The sequence below is a fragment of the Bombus affinis genome, chromosome 2, assembly GCF_024516045.1.
Source record: "Bombus affinis isolate iyBomAffi1 chromosome 2, iyBomAffi1.2, whole genome shotgun sequence".
Lineage (NCBI taxonomy): Eukaryota > Metazoa > Arthropoda > Insecta > Hymenoptera > Apidae > Bombus > Bombus affinis.
The window spans coordinates 2940869-2962682 of NC_066345.1; the positions used below are offsets into that span (position 1 = coordinate 2940869).

The 21814-nt window shown below is 35.2% G+C and overlaps 1 protein-coding gene and 2 long non-coding RNA genes across 4 annotated transcripts; all 3 read left to right on the forward strand.

Annotated features, from left to right (window-relative positions):
- The first annotated feature begins 851 nt into the window (after positions 1–851).
- On the forward strand, positions 852–4574 carry LOC126913825 (uncharacterized). The gene is made up of 2 exons (XR_007709418.1): positions 852–1632; positions 4048–4574. It is a non-coding gene; the product is annotated as an uncharacterized LOC126913825 (long non-coding RNA).
- A 3478-nt stretch (positions 4575–8052) lies between these two features.
- Positions 8053–16281, forward strand: LOC126913853 (uncharacterized). Its single transcript, XR_007709483.1, has 2 exons — positions 8053–8644; positions 15884–16281. It is a non-coding gene; the product is annotated as an uncharacterized LOC126913853 (long non-coding RNA).
- Positions 16282–17535: 1254 nt separating this feature from the next.
- Positions 17536–21550, forward strand: LOC126929024 (katanin p60 ATPase-containing subunit A-like 2). Of its 2 annotated transcripts, XM_050745015.1 has the most exons (7): positions 17536–18435; positions 18824–19024; positions 19135–19384; positions 19568–19736; positions 19794–19906; positions 20103–20305; positions 20463–21550. In XM_050745015.1, exons 2-7 carry the CDS (start codon positions 18939–18941, stop codon positions 20845–20847), a joined length of 1206 nt encoding a protein of 401 aa, XP_050600972.1. In that variant the 5' UTR covers positions 17536–18435; positions 18824–18938; the 3' UTR covers positions 20848–21550. The 2 variants fall into 2 exon arrangements, with proteins under 2 accessions (XP_050600972.1, XP_050600973.1); XM_050745016.1 differs by lacking the exon at positions 17536–18435 and having other exon boundaries at positions 18868–19024; positions 19140–19384.
- The last annotated feature ends 264 nt before the right edge of the window (positions 21551–21814 follow it).

Genomic DNA, 21814 nt, shown 5'->3' on the forward strand with positions numbered 1-21814 from the left:
TTATTGTAGCGACAATGGTAACTTGTTTAAATAAAGATTTTATAAATAAAATATTTAAGGTCTAAAATAATAAATAAACACATGTGAAAACATTAAAGCTGTTATCCTTATTCATGGTCTTGTTGGAACGTGTTTAACGAGCGTAACGTAGGCGTGAAAACGAAAACGTTGAGACTCTTGTGGCGTAAAAAGACTGAATTCCTCATAAAAATACAAGAAACGAGAGAAAACGTGCACATAGTTTATTCTCGACCTGGGATACATAAAACAAAAAAAAAAAAAAAAGAAAAAGAAAAAGGAACAAAAATTTTTATTGGTTATTTACCGAAACTCATTGTATCATTTTTATTACTCTATATAAAACGTAGAATCATATACTGACGAATGCTATTTCGAATTTCTAACTTCAGAACGATAATTACATATTTGAAATTACCAATAAGTGGTAGTAGCATTAAAAATATGGAATATTCAACGAGATGAAATATAGGTAAGGTATTTAAAAGAAAAAAGATTGAAACGTTCGATGTAAAACGATGAAATTAAATGATTGGATTTGAAAACTTGATTCGGTTTAATAATTCGATGAAAAAAGTATTCATCCTATGAAAAAAGAATTCATGTTCCTGTCGATATATCAACGACGTGCGCCGTTACTTCCGACTGCTCTGCAATTCAAATGCAATACTCGAATATACATGGCGAAAGAAATGGAAATTGAGCAATTTAAGGGAACGAATTACTCTCGCGTCCACGTAACTTCAAAATGTTTCACGTGTCCGTGTTTGCGAAACGAAATTCGTCGTTGTCCAACTAACACGCTTGCAGATGCTACGTTCGCTTTGTTGCATATAGGGCTTAAATATATGAACAAATAGAACGGCGCAACTGTCACTAGCGTAATTTTTAAAGTGAATTAATGCATAATCTCGTCATCTACGTTTGACCATGATTATGGCAGTGATCATTGTTATATACGAATCTTCGTGCAATATATGTGAAAATTCGTGGTTGTCCAATTAACACGCTTGCTGATGCTACGTTCACTTTGTTGCATATAGGGCTTAAATATATGAACAAATAGTACTGCGCAAGTCTCACTAGCGTAATCTTAACGTGTTAAAGTGAATCAATACATAACTTCGCGATCTACGCTTGACCATGACTACGGCAGTGGTCATTGATATATGTGAAGCTTCGTGGAGTAGATGTGAAAATTCGTCGTTGTCCGGTTAACACGCTTGCAGATGCTCCGTTCACTTTGTTCCATATAGGGCTCAAATATGTGAACAAATAGAATGGAGCAACTGTCATTAGCGTAATTTTAACGCGTTAAAATAAATTAATGTATAATTTCGTCATTTACGTTTGATCTACGTTTTTTCATCTACGTCATCTACGGCACCTACGCGAATCTTATTGATTACGTCTTTGGCAGTGTTCGTTGCTATAAATGAAACTTAATAGTTGTTGAAACCGCTCGAAAGTCGTGTTCCTAAATCATTCCCTCGTCTCGTATCGTGTTCATCAAATGGAAAAGGAGATTGTGTTTTAATGAAATCGCTTGTTACTATCAATCTTGCTGTGTCACTCGCATAGGAGAAGAAAGTGAGGAAGGAGAAAAAAATTAAGGTAAGGTCATCAATGAGCAAAATGTTTAATGTACATTAAAATTGAGTCCGCTGCAACCCTCGTGACTTTTAAAATTCCATACGTATATTGTTATACGTAACATTGCCATATTAAATATATTCGATCAAATATTCAATCTCGTTCCCTGAAAGCTGTTCCTGGATATCTGGTTGGATACTTTACGCACGGAAATACAGAGTGTGAACAGTAACAAACCCTCTATGTAGAGTTTTTGCTTTGCTCTTTTGAACAGGTAGATGACATTTTGCTTCGAAAAACGGATATATGTTCCACGGATATGCACATACAGAGTATGTGTATCGATATACACATTGATATACACCTTTGTACAAAGTGTCAAAAAAGTATTTATCGCGGTTTTTTTTTCAAGCCATTCTACACCTTCGATTTGATGAAAATTGGTTAAATAAGTGTAGCGCAAAATTGATCTTGACCACAATTTTCAGTGTCAAATTGTTTTTCTATTGCATCATATAGTGCTCATTAGAAAGGAAAGTTCCGTTCTTTTAGAAAAAATGTTTGCAATTTCATTAATACTTAGACTGATTTTATTCATATTTTAAGGTCAAATATGGAATACAATAACATCAATACTAATATCTACTTTTTTGTGCGAATTACTTTATATTTCAATCTTCCTTGATATGCAGTGACAAGCAAAAGTGTAAACACAGCCCGTTGATTTTATGTAGAAAGCGAATGTCGAAGGTATAATGAGAAAAGAGCATTATTTGACCATTCCACAAAATAATTTACCTAAATAGTAGTTAATTCTATTGGATATAATAAACGTGAAGTAGTACTAGTGGACGAAATACTATGTTGAAACCTTGATTCGACGAGTATAATTAATGTGTAAAACTGTAAACGTGGTTTGAGATGTCCATTTTTGTAAAATGTTTTGTACATTATTAATGTTAATGAAAATTAACTATTACATTTCGTTAATAATAACTTGTAGTTACTGTTACCTAATCTTTACCGATCACTTGAAAAATTAGTTTTTTATATTTATGTGTTTACTTTTTTCGCTCGTCGCAGTACATGTTTAAGTCAGATATGAAATATCTGGCGTATTCCAGCGGCTTTAATTAAATCTAAGATGTTGATATCCTTAATATTGAGAATGTTGTTAGTAAAGTAACTATTTCTATCCAAAAACAAGATATCTTTGAGACAACGTGAATTTTCGTTCCAATTTTCTTAACTTACAAGTATAAAATTTTCATCGCATGATACAATCTATCCTACAAAGTTCTTGCACACGACGAAGCTGAGAACATAGATCTTCTTCAAATATTATTTTTCTCACTGCTTCGTGTGGAATTTCTACTCGACGAGATGTTATTAAACGCTTAAAAGCTTATTATTAAACGATAACATACTTTTTCCTACATGAATGAACATGAAAGACGTCGAGTGAGGAATTAGAACAATTGTGGATGGTTGGAAACTATTATGCTGCGATCTACCATTCGTTTTTGCCTATACATACCACGGAACAAAGGATAATTATCACCGAATTCATCCAGAGCACATTTTCTAAGTTTTACTGTATATGATTACGCCCATTATATTATATTATGTTATTACGATGTTATCTAATTAATTGTTGTCTATTTGTTTTGATACTTATATTAACCATTATTTATAACATAATATACTAAATACAATTAGTATACACAATTAGTATAGGGATTAGTATAAGAAATTTTAAACAGCTTTTTTCAAAAGAACGAATCATTTACGATCCAGGGGTTTTCTGAAACTTTCGTTTCTCGTGATGAGTACTTTATGATGCAATAAAAAATTTTATCTGAAAATTATACTCAAGATCAATTTCATGATCCATTTTCTCTAACAGATCTCCATCTTCCACAGCTATAACAAATAATTTTTTGACACTCTATACATTTAACATCGATTATAATTCTGATAATTGAAACACCGAACATCAATGTGTTTATTCACTACGCCAACACAGATAACAATTAACATTGATATATAATATATATTTGACGATATATATCTGAAAGAATAGAAATTTCATTTAATCGACTATATGACCATACTCGGTTAAGTACCAACAACGACTATCTATCAACCTTATCTTACTTCCTCGAAGATATAGAAAGACTTTAAAAATTTCAGCCATGTGATTTGGTCCTTTAAAATTTAGAAGTAATATAACGATAAAAAACATAGGGTAATCTGAAAGAATTTTTCGCAGAATTTCCTTCCCCTTTGAATTGGCTTTTATACAGAACGACTTTAACCTTTTCAAGGAAATACCTATAGATTGTGACGATCTATGATTTTAAATAGAGAGGTATATCTGAAAAGAGGTGGATGTAAAACGTAGCGTATAAAACGTAGATCAAATCTTTATTCAAGGTGTGGCGGCACTCGACAAGCCGAAAAATCAGCAGTACCCCGGCAGCGACATCTACAGCCCCCAGTGACACTTACAGCGGAACAGGCCTACTATCTACCACAACTATAACTCACAACACGGCCACCTCAAAGGATTTTTCTCTTCGCAGAGAATCAGGTTTTCAAGAACGATCGAATATGTATGCACTTGATTTACACGTGAAGTTGTCATTAAAAATATTGTTGCGTTTAAAAAGATAAATATTGATTTAAATTTAATGAAATTGTTAGTCCAATTGTTTTAAGCTTAAAGATACGTAGGTGTCACATTTATATATTGAAAACCTGGGAGCGGCATTAATTAACAAACCTAGTCACGCGCACACGTACTTCAAAACCATGCTTGAAAATCGATATTCCCTGAAACAATGCATCGTTCTCCGCTACCAATTTATTTTCGCACGAAGAATCAGTCCATTCATCGTTGCCGTCACCATCGCTACTGTAATCTATATTACTCGAATAAATTCTATATCTTGATTGGAAAATCGCATATTTTAACGAACTTTCTGTGTTTTTTTTTTTTATGATTTTAATTGGCAATTTCCGAAATTGAACTATAGCTTGAGAATAAACCGATAATATTTGAGGGTATATATACATACATCATGTTTTTGATGGGTTTTGTAGTAAAATAATTGTAGAAAAAGCAAACTTTTTAAGAAAAAATTACCATATTCGAGTAATAAATTATAGAAAATTACCAATGTAATTTAAAACTTAAAAAGAAGAATCTATTACACGTAATAAAGCGAAAATTCAATAAAGTGATTACTAACCGTATTACCAGCGACAATCGTGTAACGGCGATTCGTAAATAAGTTAGTCGTCTATTTGGAGAAACGTCGCTGGCAATATCGTCACATTTTAATTACGTCAGCGCTATCAATTGGTCTTGGAAGAAAGTTTTCCATTATGTACTTTTGCCCACGGCGTCGTTCCAACAAATGAGTCCGAGTTTTGAATCGCTTTCTCTTATATCACGAATTTGTAACGGTGCTTCTTCAAACTTTAAACGATTGTAATGAATGCCTTTGCGTACAAAGACTGATACCTGGTTTGACTAGAAGCTTCAGCTAATTAGTGCCCCAGTTAATTTGGATGTTCACTACCACGCCACTTATGAAGTGGCTTCGTGTCCGAGCGGATTTCCTCCACGTAAAAAAAAAAGAAAAAGAAAAAGGAAAAAAAAAAGAAAAAGAGATAGGAAAAGAAGAAAAAGAAAAAGGAAAAAAAATAGAAAAAGAGAAAGGAAAAAAAGAAAAAGAAAAAAAACAGTTAATTTGGATGTTCACTACCACGCCACTTAAGAAGTGGCTTCGTGTCCGAGCGGATTTCCCCCACGTAAAAAAAACAAGAAAAAGAAAAGGAAAAAAAAGAAAAAGAGAAAGGAAAAAAAAAGAAAAAGAAAAAGGAAAAAAAATAGAAAAAGAGAAAGGAAAGAAAAGAAAAAGAAAAAAAACAGTTAATTTGGATGTTCACTACCACGCCACTTAAGAAGTGGCTTCGTGTCCGAGCGAATTTTCCCCACGTAAAAAAGAAAAAAGAAAAAGAAAAAGAAAAAAAAGAAAAAGAGAAAGGATAAAAAAAGAAAAAGAAAAAAAATAATTAATTTGGATGTTCACTACCACGCCACTAATGAAGTGTCTTCGTGTCCGAGCGAATTTTCCCCACGTAAAAAAAAAAGAAAAAGAAAAAGGAAAAAAAAGAAAAAGAGAAAGGAAAAAAAAGAAAAAGAAAAAGGGAAAAAAAAGAAATGAGGGTAATGATGCAAATATTTTTTGTAGCCATTATATAGAATTTCGATGGTATAATTAATCAGTATCAACTTACCAGCCCCTGACGGGAAGAAAGTGACAAAAATAACCTGCAAGCAGATGAGCATTGCAAGTATTTTCGAGTACGAGTTCTTCATGGTTGTAAAAGATCAGGGGATGTTGTCGCTCTAGAATAGGGGAAAATCAGCTGTTTAAATAACTGTTGTGTGGGCACTGGAGTGCGTAGACCAGAAATATCTGCGACAAAAATCAGAATGCATTTGTTTTCACATGATTGGATCAATTTTGTGTAGGACTAAGCTGACTGAACCTAACACGGGATAATTGTCCAACTTACGACCTTAACAAGCCCGCTTGATTCCCTATAAGCGCTTGAAATTGATGCTTGTATTCTTTCGAGATTATCAAGCTTTGCCCCCCCCCCCTTAGATCGTGTTTTCTCAAACAGAAAATATTGGAAGCGTACTCGTTGGCAAAACAGTTCACGGATAGTTCGTCCTCTGCTTGTTATTTGTTACAATACCGTTAACAAATAAATTCATGAAACATAGTGGTATCGCATAAATTGAAAATAAAAGCTTTGCGTATACTTGGGAGTTGAACTTTGGCTATTATACGTGTGTTATATATATATAATACACAATTATATGTACATATATAGAAGATTGCTTAGAATTTGGAGCTTAATAACATATCTCAAAATCATTGACTTTAAAGAAGGTGAACCTTACTTACCAAATTTCCTTCCGCCAAATGATACATAAAAATTGAAAAAAATAATATACATAGTTTTGACTTTCTTCCGCATTATAATTTGAATCACTCGATTTATTCGACTAAAGATAATCAAGCAATAACCTTACTTTACACGTATTCTCATCACGTGAAATAGGTCACATCAGGGATTTTCAAAAGTCGATGGAATATTAATAGCGATTAATTATTTATGCATGTATTCTGCACGGTTAAAGCAATCACCTAGTGAATTATCGAGTTCCAGGAATATCAATTAGTCTTGGAAAAAAGTTTTCCATTATGTACTTTTGCCCACGGCGTCGTTCCAACAAATGAATCCGAGTTCTGAATCGCTTTCTCTCATATCACGAATTTGTAACGGTGTTTCTTCAAACTTTAAACGATTGTAATGAATGCCTTTGCGTACAAAGACTGATACCTGGTTTGACTAGAAGCTTCAGCTAATTAGTGCCCCAGTTAATTTGGATGTTCACTACCACGCCACTTATGAAGTGGCTTCGTGTCCGAGCGGATTTCCCCCACGTAAAAAAAAAAGAAAAAGAAAAAGGAAAAAAAAAAGAAAAAGAAAAAGGAAAAAAAATAGAAAAAGAGAAAGGAAAAAAAAGAAAAAGAAAAAAAACAGTTAATTTGGATGTTCACTACCACGCCACTTAAGAAGTGGCTTCGTGTCCGAGCGGATTTCCCCCACGTAAAAAAAACAAGAAAAAGAAAAGGAAAAAAAAGAAAAAGAGAAAGGAAAAAAAAGAAAAAGAAAAAGGAAAAAAAATAGAAAAAGAGAAAGGAAAAAAGAGAAAAAGAAAAAAAACAGTTAATTTGGATGTTCACTACCACGCCACTTAAGAAGTGGCTTCGTGTCCGAGCGGATTTCCCCCACGTAAAAAAAACAAGAAAAAGAAAAGGAAAAAAAAAGAAAAAGAGATAGGAAAAGAAGAAAAAGAAAAAGGAAAAAAAATAGAAAAAGAGAAAGGAAAAAAAAGAAAAAGAAAAAAAACAGTTAATTTGGATGTTCACTACCACGCCACTTAAGAAGTGGCTTCGTGTCCGAGCGAATTTTCCCCACGTAAAAAAAAAAAAAGAAAAAGAAAAAGAAAAAAAAAGAAAAAGAGAAAGGATAAAAAAAGAAAAAGAAAAAAAATAATTAATTTGGATGTTCACTACCACGTCACTAATGAAGTGTCTTCGTGTCCGAGCGAATTTTCCCCACGTAAAAAAAAAAGAAAAAGAAAAAGGAAAAAAAAAGAAAAAGAGAAAGGAAAAAAAGAAAAAGAAAAAGGGAAAAAAAAGAAATGAGGGTAATGATGCAAATATTTTTTGTAGCCATTATATAGAATTTCGATGGTATAATTAATCAGTATCAACTTACCAGCCCCTGACGGGACGAAAGTGACGAAAATAATTTGCAAACAGATGAGGATTGCAAGTATTTTCGAGTCCTTCATGGTTGTAAAAAATCAGGTAATGTTGTCGCTGTAGAATATGGGAAAATCAGGCGTTTCAATATCAGTTGTGCGGGCACTGGAGTGCGTAGACCAGAAATATCTGCGACAAAAATCAGAATACATTTGTTTTCACATGATTGGATCAATTTTGTGTAGGACTAAGCTGACTGAACCTAACACGGGATAATTGTCCAACTTACGACCTTAACAAGCCCGCTTGATTCCCTATAAGCGCTTGAAATTGATGCTTGTATTCTTTCCAGATTAACAAGCTTTGCCCCCCCCCCCCCTTAGATCGTGTTTTCTCAAACAGAAAATATTGGAAGCGTACTCGTTGGCAAAACAGTTCACGGATAGTTCGTCCTCTGCTTGTTATTTGTTACAATACCGTTAACAAATAAATTCATGAAACATAGTGGTATCGCATAAATTGAAAATAAAAGCTTTGCGTATACTTGGGAGTTGAACTTTGGCTATTATACGTGTGTTATATATATATAATACACAATTATATGTACATATATAGAAGATTGCTTAGAATTTGGAGCTTAATAACATATCTCAAAATCATTGACATTAAAGAAGGTGAACCTCACTTACCAAATTTCCTTCCGCCAAATGATACATAAAAATTGAAAAAAATAATATACATAGTTTTGACTTTCTTCCGCATTATAATTTCAATCACTCGATTTATTCGGCTAAAGATAATCAAGCAATAACCTTACTTTACACGTATTCTCATCTCGTGAAATAGGTCACATCAGGGATTTTCAAAAGTCGATGGAATATTAATAGCGATTAATTATTTATGCATGTATTCTGCACGGTTAAAGCAATCACCTAGTGAATTATCGAGTTCCAGGAATATCAATTGGTCTTGGAAAAAAGTTTTCCATTATGTACTTTTGCCCACGGCGTCGTTCCAACAAATGAATCCGAGTTCTGAATCGCTTTCTCTCATATCACGAATTTGTAACGGTGTATCTTCAAACTTTAAACGATTGTAATGAATGCCTTTGCGTACAAAGACTGATACCTGGTTTGACTAGAAGCTTCAGTTAATTAGTGCCCCAGTTGATTTGGATGTTCACTACAACGCCACTCCCCCCCCCCTCCCAAAAGTGGCTTGGTGTCCATGCGGATTTCCTCCACGTAAAAAAAAAGAAAAAGAGAAAGGAAAAAAAAGAAAAAGAAAAAAAAACAGTTAATTTGGATGTTCACTACAACGCCACTTAAGAAGTGGCTTCGTGTCCGAGCGAATTTTCCCCACGTAAAAAAAAAAAGAAAAAGAAAAAGGAAAGAAAAAGAAAAAGAGAAAGGATAAAAAAAGAAAAAGAAAATGGGAAAAAAAAGAAAAAGGAAAAAAAAGAAAAAGAGAAAGGAAAAAAAAGAAAAAGAAAAAGAAAATGAAAAAAAAGTTAATTTGGATGTTATAAAATGTTATATAACCAAGAACTTATCTTCTACTTGGTAGTCGAATAAGAGAAGACCGAGCCATTGAATCGCTCAAATAGATTAGCTGATTCGCTTAACGTATTTTTACTTCCCATGACGTAAACAAGAGCAGAAAGTACACAAGTAATAATACAGAAATGTCGAATGTACAGAGGAATAGATTTCGTTAAATCATTAGCACGTAACATTTCCTTATAATTCTATTTGTGTATAGCAAAATAGCTTGTGTGCTTTCATGAATTATATTTGATATTTAGAAGCTTTCATGTAGGTAGATATATAACTCGTGTTAATTAGTAATTTAACAATACATCATGACAACATATCATTTTCGTTTCTTCGTTTATCTCGTTATGCGCGTAAACGAATGTGTAAATAAAGACATATAATCAACGATAACATGTAGTGGCAAGCATTATAATTATCGACAAAGGAGAATATTGGTGAAATGATTGTGGATGATTTCACTCGGTGTATCGGTAAATAAACTTTGATAGACATTGCCGATGAATTCGCTGTCGGTGAAATCGTGTCGATGAAATAATTGTCAGTGATTTAAAGATAACCCAATTTATTGATCTCTCCTTCATAGAGTTGTACGTCTCTCTATAAAACATATTCTACCTGGAAGGGCTGAAACATTTAGCTTAGTCGCACTAAACTGGACTGGACTGCAAGTAAGAAGATTGAAATGCAAAATTCACGTGTGAGCGCAACGGTTTAGATGGAAAGTTCGATAAGGCGATTATGTATATTAACCCGAAAAAAAGCTCATGGCTTTGCAACGCGTTACTCGCAACACGGAATTTCCCTCGCTGAAATAATCCTATTACAACGATACGATTTTCCTTAACTGATCTCGCAATGTAATTCTCCCTCTACAACTTTTTATTAGGTTTGAAACACGAGAGTTTCGAAGCTCTGCAAAGTCTCGCGAATCTAGAAGTCGAGTTTCAACGTATCTTCGCTTCTTATTTTATAGCTGTTAATAGTTATTATCTCTCTCTGCACGTACATCAAACGAGTACTTATGTAAATCCAAAGGAAACGGAAACAACCGAGAATAATTGAGGATAATTCGAATACGTACCGATTAGTAAAGTGTTTGGCAAAGAAAAAAAAAGGAAAATTGTATCGGAGAAATAGGGGAAAAACGGTGGCGTACATCAAGCAATCTTTATGGCTGTAATACATTTATTATTCATTTATGTTCATTTTCTATCGCGTAACAGACGTTGAAATAACTGGCAGAACGAGCATATAAATCTTGTATCGCTCGACATGACTTCTCCCGATGGAAAAATATTCACCAGCCTGGGATCGTGCATCGCTAATTACTCCGTTACTTTTACATTTGGAACGCGTTTCCATCCATACAAAAAAGCAAGAAGGCAAACCCTATCGCACAGTCATGAAGAGATGCAAAAGCAAGAAACCAACCAACGACATGCCGATCGACATGGTGGAAGCAGTCCTACAGAGGCTATTCACCATGGGACACGGACTCTCCCATTACGAGGGCCGCGAAGAGGCAGAGACCGAAGAAGAGGAAGACATCAGCTTCAGCGTCGTCATCGGCGAAGGCGATGTCGTCGATGCCGCCGGAAGAATGAACACCAAGAAGGCTGCAGGAGTCGATGGAAGACTCCTGGACTGCTGGAAGCAGGAGCTGGAAGCAAGCTGGAACCAGACTGCTGGAAGACGGTCAGAGTAATACTGCTAAGGAAGCCGGGAGAGGATCCCGGTCTCCCTAACGCGTACCGGCCGAAAAGCATACTCCCAGCCATGAGCAAGATCTGGGAAAAATGCTTTAACAAGATCATCGAGAGATGCATCGGAACGGACCCATTCCATCGGAGGCAGTATGGGTTCAGAAAGAAGAATTAGCTTAGCGAATACCGATAAGAACAGGAAGAAGCTGAAACGGACACAGCGAACGGCCCTGTGCATACCGTACCGTCTCCCACGCTGCACTTTGCGTGTTGACCGGGAATCTCCCGATCTACATAAAGATAAAGATGCTCGGAGAGACTTACGAGAGGAACAAGATCCATAAGACCAGGATCGGCGCGGATGACGGCAACGAGCTGAAGGAGGAACTGGAGGCGCAAGGAAATTAATACCGAGTGCGCTGCTATTTACCAAAAAGAAGATGGACATCGATCATCACACCGTGCAGCTGTTAACCGGGCATGGGAGTGTGACGGCACTCGACAAGCCAAATACCACCACTCGACACTAAATACTGTCGGACGACGGCAGCGACATCTACAGCTCCCAGTGACAATTACAGCGGACCAGGCCCAACTACTACAACTATCACGCACGTCCAATAAATATATAACGCACACACGCTCACCTCTACAGGAGTTTTGGTTTCTATAGGAAGAGGATTGGCAAGAGCAGCAACAGCAACTGTCTCGACTGTGCACACCCTAACGACGATGCAGAGCACGCCCTCTTCACGTGCCCGAAGTGAACGGACAGAAGGATTGAGCTGGAGAACGCTCTTGGCGACGTGGACAATCTGATCGCCACGGTGACCGCCAAGAACGAGAGCTGGGATAAATTCAGGCAATTTCGCAAGACCGTCATGACTCACAGGAGGGTGACAGCGAAGGCCTTGAAGGAGGTAAGGAGGAGAACGAGAGCAACAACAACTACGCGGAGCAGTGAAGGCAGAGATACAAGACAACAAAGAACCACAGAAGGAGATCAGCCCAGTATTCTGAACTAGCTGAGAAGATGACGAGAGCAATACTGAATATACAGTATACTGAATATACAGAATAACTGCCCGACGAAGAAGATACAACGGGGCATGAAAGGACAACCCTGATGACTGCCGACAGGTTTTACCGGGGTTGTCTGTCCTCAAAGCAAAGGAAAAAGGAGGAGGGGTTTTTAGTGGGTATGGCAACAACATCCGCCCGAGTCCCACATAACCCAGTGATGCGGATCACTGGGTATGCGTAACAGCATTTTCCCCTCCTCACGCAAAAAAAAAAAAAAAAAAAAAAAAAAAAAACTATACACTCTATCAATTTTAAGTTAATAATTTCGTTATTATATAATTTTTCTTAGTCTAAACTGAATCCAGGAGGAAGAACTTTCATCCAATTACATACTTCATTAATTCATGAATTATATTCGTTACCGTACGTACAAAAAGAAAGTTGACTGATATAAAAATTCAAAGGATAGAACTTCTAATCTCGCGATTGGAAACAGATTCAGTTCAATGGTTTAATTTGCCATTTAATTGAATTCTCTGGCAATTTCAGCGAACTGTGGGCTTTAAAAGTGTCCCGCATTCAAACGCAAGACTTCTCCTCCACCTTTCCCTTTCTTTCAATTCCAACCTCAAGTAATTGACCTATTAATTCGACGATATATTTACATGCTTGCAAGGGATTCAAACAACTTCGTTGCGTTAAATTCGCAATTATAACCAACACGAATGTCTCAATCAATGTGCAGCTCGAAACAAATAAAAGATAATTAACTTTTCAATATAACGATTGATATGTTTGATGAAGAAAAATTTATGAATTTTTAAAAACGTCTCCTAGTACATTTAGCATTGTTATAATAAAAACTTAGAACACATACGCACACATATACTATTCCATGAAATGATTTACACAGCTATGAGTCTAATCCTATCATGTTATAAAGGGATGAACGAACTTTTCCTAATAAATATAACTTTATACAAAATCTTGTTTAAAAAAATTAGTTTTTTATTCTCATTAAATTAATTTAATATCAGAATATATAATTTTAGTCGTTATCAAAATTTTATGTCAAATGCGTTCATAGATACATATATAAATAAATGTATAATCCTATGTATTTATTTCAACTGAATTCTTAACTTAAATATTTATTAACAATATTCTGACGAATATGCAATGAAAGATAAAAACAACTTTATTTTTCTTATAGAATGTCTCATGCTTCTTACTCATTTTATGTTTCTCGTTGTCAGTGCGTAACTACTTATCAGCCGCATGAATGCTAAGTTTTACTACTGAGAAACGAAGAGACATATAGATGCAAATATACGCTACCTCGTGTGAAAAAACATCAGATACATTAACCAGAAGGAATATCCGATACATATAAAATTCATAGCGTAGTTATTTATACATACGGAATATTTCTTTCTGTATGAAATATTCTTTCTTCTGAATTCTTATTATAAATGTATGTCCATTTCCTACCTTAAAATGTCTCTCCTTTGAAAAACTCCATTTAAATATAACGATTAACAAAATATTACCAATAAAAATATTAAAACGAGATGCTGAAAGAACCTTTTAACGAAGTACAAATGATTATTTCAACTTTAATTCTGTTAAATTTGAATTGAATCATTTATAAACCGAACAGGTGTATAAAATTTTATTGCGTAAAAATCGTGAAGCTGAAAATTAGGAACGAATAACGAATGAGTAACCTAGTTTCATTAAAAGGTACGTGTACGCCGATCCGCGTAACAACTTCGACACTCCAATTATTATAAAGCATGTACCCTTCAGAGATTTTTTGCGCGAACGCAAGATACCTTTTACACGTGCAACTGAATAAGTGGAACGTGATTTTCAATATTTCTTCTTGTAGAACTTGTAACAACGTAACTGTTTCACGAATATTTTCCCTGACACTTTTACAACGATGCGTAGAAATCTCCTTTTCTAATTAATAATTTCAGCATTTCTCTGAACAGTTTCGTTGCGATTAAAAAATATACAAAGCTTACGACGTGCTTGTTTAAAAATATTTATATGGAACAAGATTTCGAATTTGTCGCATCAATCGCGATCTCAGCAGGTGTAAATTAATTCGTTCTAATGAACGAATAAATTAAACGGCTCGTGACAAAAATTATCCCTGTCCATGTTTGTTTTTCTAAAACTAATTCAAGGCGAGTTAAATGAATCGCTGTGTACCCTATTCGCGCAGCATGTGTTTTAACGACCAGCATGCAAGCGTTAACGGTGTACTTTAGTTTCTCATGGTTGTGTTAAGCTGGTTGCTCTTAGAATGAGCATATACTTACAAAAGGAGGTGAACAGAAGATAGCCTGGCACCATTTTGGCTCCGAATGGTAGCAGACGCAGAGGCTGCAAACCGAAGGTCCCGGCACATACATCAGTCCATGTGAGATAACTTCTCCTTCGAAATCAATACAGTTTTCTCCTAAAGCCACTGAAAACGATTACCAGCGTCAATATCTTTGCCACTCGACAATTTTTCGTACTTCGCCTCATATATTCTCCATGTTAGACATACCATAAAATATTTCGTGCAATCGCGTATTCCTGTCTAATGTCAGGAATTCTCTTTCCATAGATCTGCGTTTCCCATATTAAATATTTTGCTTATCAGTAAACATTCTTACAATTTGTGATTAATACTGTACGTACAAGAACGTTAAGTTTTTGACGTTGTAATATTTCACATGAAATAATAATGGCTGTATAACGACTAACTTATTAATTAATTAAATTCGTGTATATCAAGTTTCCTATCATTTAATACTTTCGTGTAACTACAGAGATTTGATACTATGAAATGAAATATAAAACTTGGTAAAAAGACGCGCTTCGTTAGGAAATGAGGGTAATGATGCAAATATTTTTTGTAGCCATTATATAGAATTTCGATGGTATAATTAATCAGTATCAACTTACCAGCCCCTGACGGGAAGAAAGTGACAAAAATAACCTGCAAGCAGATGAGCATTGCAAGTATTTTCGAGTACGAGTTCTTCATGGTTGTAAAAGATCAGGGGATGTTGTCGCTCTAGAATAGGGGAAAATCAGCTGTTTAAATAACTGTTGTGTGGGCACTGGAGTGCGTAGACCAGAAATATCTGCGACAAAAATCAGAATGCATTTGTTTTCACATGATTGGATCAATTTTGTGTAGGACTAAGCTGACTGAACCTAACACGGGATAATTGTCCAACTTACGACCTTAACAAGCCCGCTTGATTCCCTATAAGCGCTTGAAATTGATGCTTGTATTCTTTCGAGATTATCAAGCTTTGCCCCCCCCCCCTTAGATCGTGTTTTCTCAAACAGAAAATATTGGAAGCGTACTCGTTGGCAAAACAGTTCACGGATAGTTCGTCCTCTGCTTGGTATTTGTTTCAATACCGTTAACAAATAAATTCATGAAACATAGTGGTATCGCATAAATTGAAAATAAAAGCTTTGCGTATACTTGGGAGTTGAACTTTGGCTATTATACGTATGTTATATATATATATAATACACAATTATATGTACATATATAGAAGATTGCTTAGAATTTGGAGCTTAATAACATATCTCAAAATCATTGACATTAAAGAAGGTGAACCTTACTTGAACGATGAAACGTTTGATCAAATAATGTTCTTCGTTCGATACTAAAGGAAATTGAGAAGAAACATCGAAAATTCGTTAATAAAACGAATTTCTTTGTTTCTGTGAGATAATAAACTTGATATACGTATTGGTTTTTAAAATCAATATATCTAACCAATGGGCACACTTTTAACAAGGGTGATGGAACATACCAAAAATCTTTCAAGATGGTCTTGGCAACGGAAGAGTCGAAAATATGACAATTATAAATGAAAAATTCTAATATTTTACAGCTGACAACGATAAAGAACTCCAGATATTCTCCTAATTAATTTACAACAAATTCGCGTATATGATCGATAGCTGACGTCATTGTGCCCCACAGCCCTTGTAAAACGATAAGAATTTCCTGGAAAAACTTGTAGCCACGAAATGAAAAATATGATAAAACTTCTAACAAGAGTACTGAGACGAGCAACTTTGTACTTACCCTTTCGGAGTAGGGAACGTGATTAAACATCCGCGAGTTCGAAACTTTTGTAAGTCACTGGCACGGCCGCTGCTTATGGTGGGAATGTAATAGATATGTCGGAGATGAAAGAACACCGGAGCCTCCCCTTTGGAGCGGTGGGAGGACCCCCTTAGCGCTGTAATCCAGATTTCATCATAGCCGCACTAAGAAACTGTTGTAATTCGATCCGACTGTACTTATTCGAAATTTATGATAGCGAGCTCGGGCTCGAGGTGACAACCGGTCGCCGAACGTAGTCGCGGTCAAGGGATGAACGTTTTATCTAACAGAGGCATGAAGTAACTCTATAGCTTTCCTTAAAAGAAATACTTGGGACGGGGCACGACGGTAAACATTTCAACGATTTCTGTCCCGTGGCTCGCCACACGCAGACTTTGTCCTTCGGGTAAGACGATTGCCAGATGCCAACGCATCTTCACAGTATATGTTTAGCTGGGCGAGGACCCGCTACGAATATTAAATTTCAATTACACAAAGTCTCTCAAATAGACAAATGGCCTGTGCCCCGACTACGGGAAGATAAGAGAAATCTATCCTTCCACGAACGACGCTTCTCGCTAGCAACTTTCCCCAAGGACAGCTAATATCTTTCTCTAACCACCAACATGGAAATTGACCAATTAACAGCAACGTCAATTTCCCTCACCCTTCGAGCGAAGACTTTTCTCCGCGAATCCGATGATCTCGTGCCCTTAGGCACACCCATCATAGTTTTCTTCGACAGCGTCACCGCGACGGAGAGTCACTCTCTAGTGCGATCTCATCAGTAATCGACCTGTCTTTCGTATACGAAATAATTGCCCCCGTGCTCTAACATATAGTGTAACTTAGACGCAAACGAAGGGTAAAGTCCAGTATCCGTTGACCGCGGAAACGTTGCCGGAGCCGAGACCATTGTCATAGTGCCGCGAATATCGAAACCTTGCGATTATCTATCGACGCTGTAAATCTCCCTAATTTGTGTCAATAAACTCAACCATTGTTACACCGCACCTATGGCTAATTCCAACGAAGATTCACCGAACACCCCCACCCCCAATCCTGACGTGCGTCCGACAGATATAAGTACAGAGCGCGTGAGCGAACTAAAAACGCGATATAGGGCTAAAGAGAGAGACCGTTCCGTCCTTCTCTAATGCCCGCGTACTTGTACCGGAAATATGTAACAACGGTAAACGAGCGCCGTCAGTGTCCACTAGTGTGCATGCCTGATTAAACAAGGACAGGAAATGCCTATATACAGCCTTCTCTTTCTATTTCCATGTCGCATCCATCTTACTATACAGTAGACAGGACTCGACTATTCCATCATTATATTCGCACCCTGCTTATGTGTGAACCAACATCGCCATGACAACAAATCGTTCGTCTCCTGTTTGATGCTCAGTTTTCAACGGAGTTGAAGGGAAACTTTATAAGAGAAAGGAAGTGACGGATTGTCTCAAAGTAATAAACGAAAATTCTCGTAACTATCGAAAAACGATAGTCAATACAAGGATATCATTATCACATTTAAAACTATCACAATGAACGGTGATTTATCGCTGCAAGGTACCACAAATAAGATATCTTATAATTTGCGAAAAGAGGTAAGGAATATTCTAGATTTTAGACTTTGGAACTTCCATGACAGTCATGAGTGTGTTTTGTCATTGATTTGCCATATTGCGTTTTTCACAATTGTTGTTCATTTTTTGTGATATTTTACACTCGCACATAGTATCTATGATTTTTTCTTTCGATAATTCTTATAATTATTGTCAATAATTAATTATTTATAACCATTTACGCTGTATCATATATCATTAAGATTTATCTTTGCACGTATCAAGATGGTAGATAACAAAATTATGTGTAACAAATTGATTAAACTCGCAATGTAACAGAAAATTGCATGAAAATCTTTATATTATTAATAATTATTGTTAATAATAAAAAAAATAAATGTCGCATTAGGAGGAGAGTCGTACTTCGGAACGTAATCGGAACATATTGTACCTTATATGTGATTATTTGGGACGCAATGGGTGAGTACATTGCAATTTAGATATCTTCTTAGTTGCAATTTTTTCGAATAATATCGGTGACCAATCGAAATAGAAATTAGTGCGGAAAGAGGGGAAGGAACCAAAATTTGAAAATCGACATCGGTAACTCAGTAGTTATAGAATAACTCAATCGATAACGTAGATTAACTAGTTATAAATGAAAATATATATAAATTCAAACTTTAAAAATTGGAAATTAAAAAGCAGAAGGCAAAATATTATCGCCGAGGATTTATATAATAATAAATAGACAGTACATTCTTTTTGTCTGTCTTACCTAGAAATAAAACAGTTAATTGATGATTATCGTATAGTGTGTACTCATAGCATAAAATTTGTTCAATGAATTAAAAATTATATTTTTTAGATATGTAGACATTAGCGATGTATTAATCCGGGAAGCTCGTCTACCTCGGAAATATCGAGTCTGCGACAACGTCGATTTGGAAATTATTCTTACAGAATATGAAAATTATTACAAGATGAAATTCCAAAAATATCCTATATTGTGCAAGAAAATAACTGAAAAGGAAATAAAGACGAGGGAAATGACAAATGCGAACAAAGTGTAAGAATTTAAATTATTTAACACTATTCAACGTTCTCAACGTATTCAACGTATCGATTACAATATCATTCAATCTTCGAAGAAGTAGTAAAACGTGTCAAATCTGTTAGCAAAGAAACGAGAAGTGAGTCTGTGAAAGGGAGGAATGTACAACAGAAGATGACGGGTGACGCTACGGATGATATTAATCTCGCAATGACAGTGACACCAATTTTCGCCAATGAAAGCGATGGAGCTTCATCAGAAGAGCTATTTAACGTCTCAATGGAACAATCCACGCAATCAAAGATATCGCAACGGGCTCGGAAGCTTTATATAGACAATCCGGAATTGCGGAAGATTGCTGAAGACATTTCATGCGTAAGTTATTTTCGATTAATATACGTATTGTAAAGCTTTTTAAAAATAAAATACCTATCGATAAACAATCCACTGTATATCAATGACGCAGGGATTTCAGTAAAGCTTTAAATAACGAATTACATAACACTTACGGAAATTAATACGGAGATTATGCGCCATTTCATCTTTGTATTGTCGCAGGAAATCATACTGACAAAATTAAATGTATATTGGGACAACATTGTAGGCCTAGAGGAATGTAAATCTGCTATTAAGGAGGCCATTGTGTATCCCCTTAAGTACCCTATCTTTTTTAATGGCCCATTTTCTCCCTGGAAAGGTATTCTGCTATACGGACCACCTGGTACAGGTAAGATACTCGTATTTCTTTCATTCCCGTACATGTTTACAATCAATTACGAAATAGGGAAGACGATGTTGGCGAAGGCAGTCGCAACAGAATGCCAATGCACCTTTTTTAACATAACGGCCAGCTCATTGGTGAGCAAATGGAGAGGCGATTCCGAGAAGTATATCCGTGTAAGTTGATTTCCTTTGTCTATGAAGAAGAGATTCTAGGTTTAAAAAGATTTGTTTTTATTTGTCGTCATTCATATATAAATAGAATAGTTGTTTGGAAAACGAAATGATATTACGTTCGTGATGAAACAATGAATTTAAGGAATTTTGAATATAATATTTAATAAATAATAAATACATTTGTTAAACTGAACAGGTTTTATTTGAACTTGCCTATAATTATTCGCCTACAATTATTTTTATCGACGAGATTGACTGGATAGGCACAAATAAAGGAGTAAACTGTACATTGTCTGAACCTGCAAAGAGATTCAGATCAGAACTTCTTTCTAGATTGGATGGATTAGTATCTAACGAAAATTCTAATGTAGTTCTTTTGGCTGCAACTAATTGCCCTTGGTATGTATATCACGCTATTTCAATGTTTTCTAAGTAGAAAATATCTTAATATCATAATTATTCATTATCTTAATCTTAATTATTGTGTTGTTCGGAATATTCCTTCGTTATTATTAATATAACAGAACAATAATATTTATTGTAAATATATTATTAGGGACATTGATGCAGCTTTACACAGACGCCTCGAAAAGAAAATATACGTATCATTACCAAATGAAGTTACTCGACTCGATATGTTCAAATTATACCTTAGCAACCAGTTATTAGAGAATATGGATATTGTAAACCACATAATAAAATCTACTGAAAAATATTCTTGCGCGGATATAAAATTGCTTTGTAAGCAAGCATGGCTGCTAGAAATAAGTCCAATGTGGGAAAAACTTGAAAAAAAAGAAACATCTGTTACGACTTTGAAATATGAATTAAAGAATTATGAAATAATAGCAAAATTGTTAAAAACAATGTCACCTACAGTCACGGATGTGGATAGATATAAAGCGCGGAATAAATATGTATGCCATAAGAACATATTTTAAAAAATATAAATGGTTATCATAATATATATCATTAATATAATTATCGTTCGAAAAATTGTTCGTGTGCGTGCATGTATGTGTGCGCACGCGCTATAAACAAGTTTGAAATGTTCGTTCTACATATATGTATACGTGGTATACGTATTCCCTTATAATATATAATATGTGTAATCTGAGTGGTAATATATCCACGTATTACATATGTGTTAGTGTATTTTATCGATAATCTGTCTTTTATTTCCTCTTATCTTATTAACGCATGTATGGGCGCGTATATGCGCCGGGCGAAAGCTATGGGTGTAGACTCAGAACACATATATGCGTTTTTTGCAAGTATTCCGCATGGTCTAAGGACAGATATACGCGTTTGTCGATTTTTCCGATCAAGTAGAAGTAATACTATTACATTTATGTGAGATAAATATGAATGTATTCCTTAGTAACGGCAGTAAGCAAATGCCAATAATGTCTCGTTATAATTGTCTACCTGTTTCGAGGACAGTCGCATCTAATTATCGAGAAGAAAATGTGTTGTTTGTGAGAAAAATAAGAGAATGCAGAAAATGCGATGTCGGATTATGTATCGATAATTGTCTTGAAATTTTTCTCATACAACTGAATTATTAGCCAAATTCTGTTGTAAATTCTAAATGTTTATTGTAAATTTCAATGTTTAAAATAAATAATCAATACTAAAAAATAACGCTCTTGAATTATTTAATCTCGTGCAAAAGAATTACTATAACTTATTACGCTTTGCGCTTTCAATAGTCAATCAACAGAGTTCAGTCTAACGAAGAAGTTCCCTCCTACGCTAACGAACTGTCCTGTTTTTGCGTCCAGGCTTTCAGGACATAAATTAAAATATCGCACATAAGCACAGCGTAACAGCGGCTTAAATTTAAGTTACAATAATAATCTTAAAAAAAAAAAAGAAAAAAAATGTAATAATGCATGGCTATGTCGT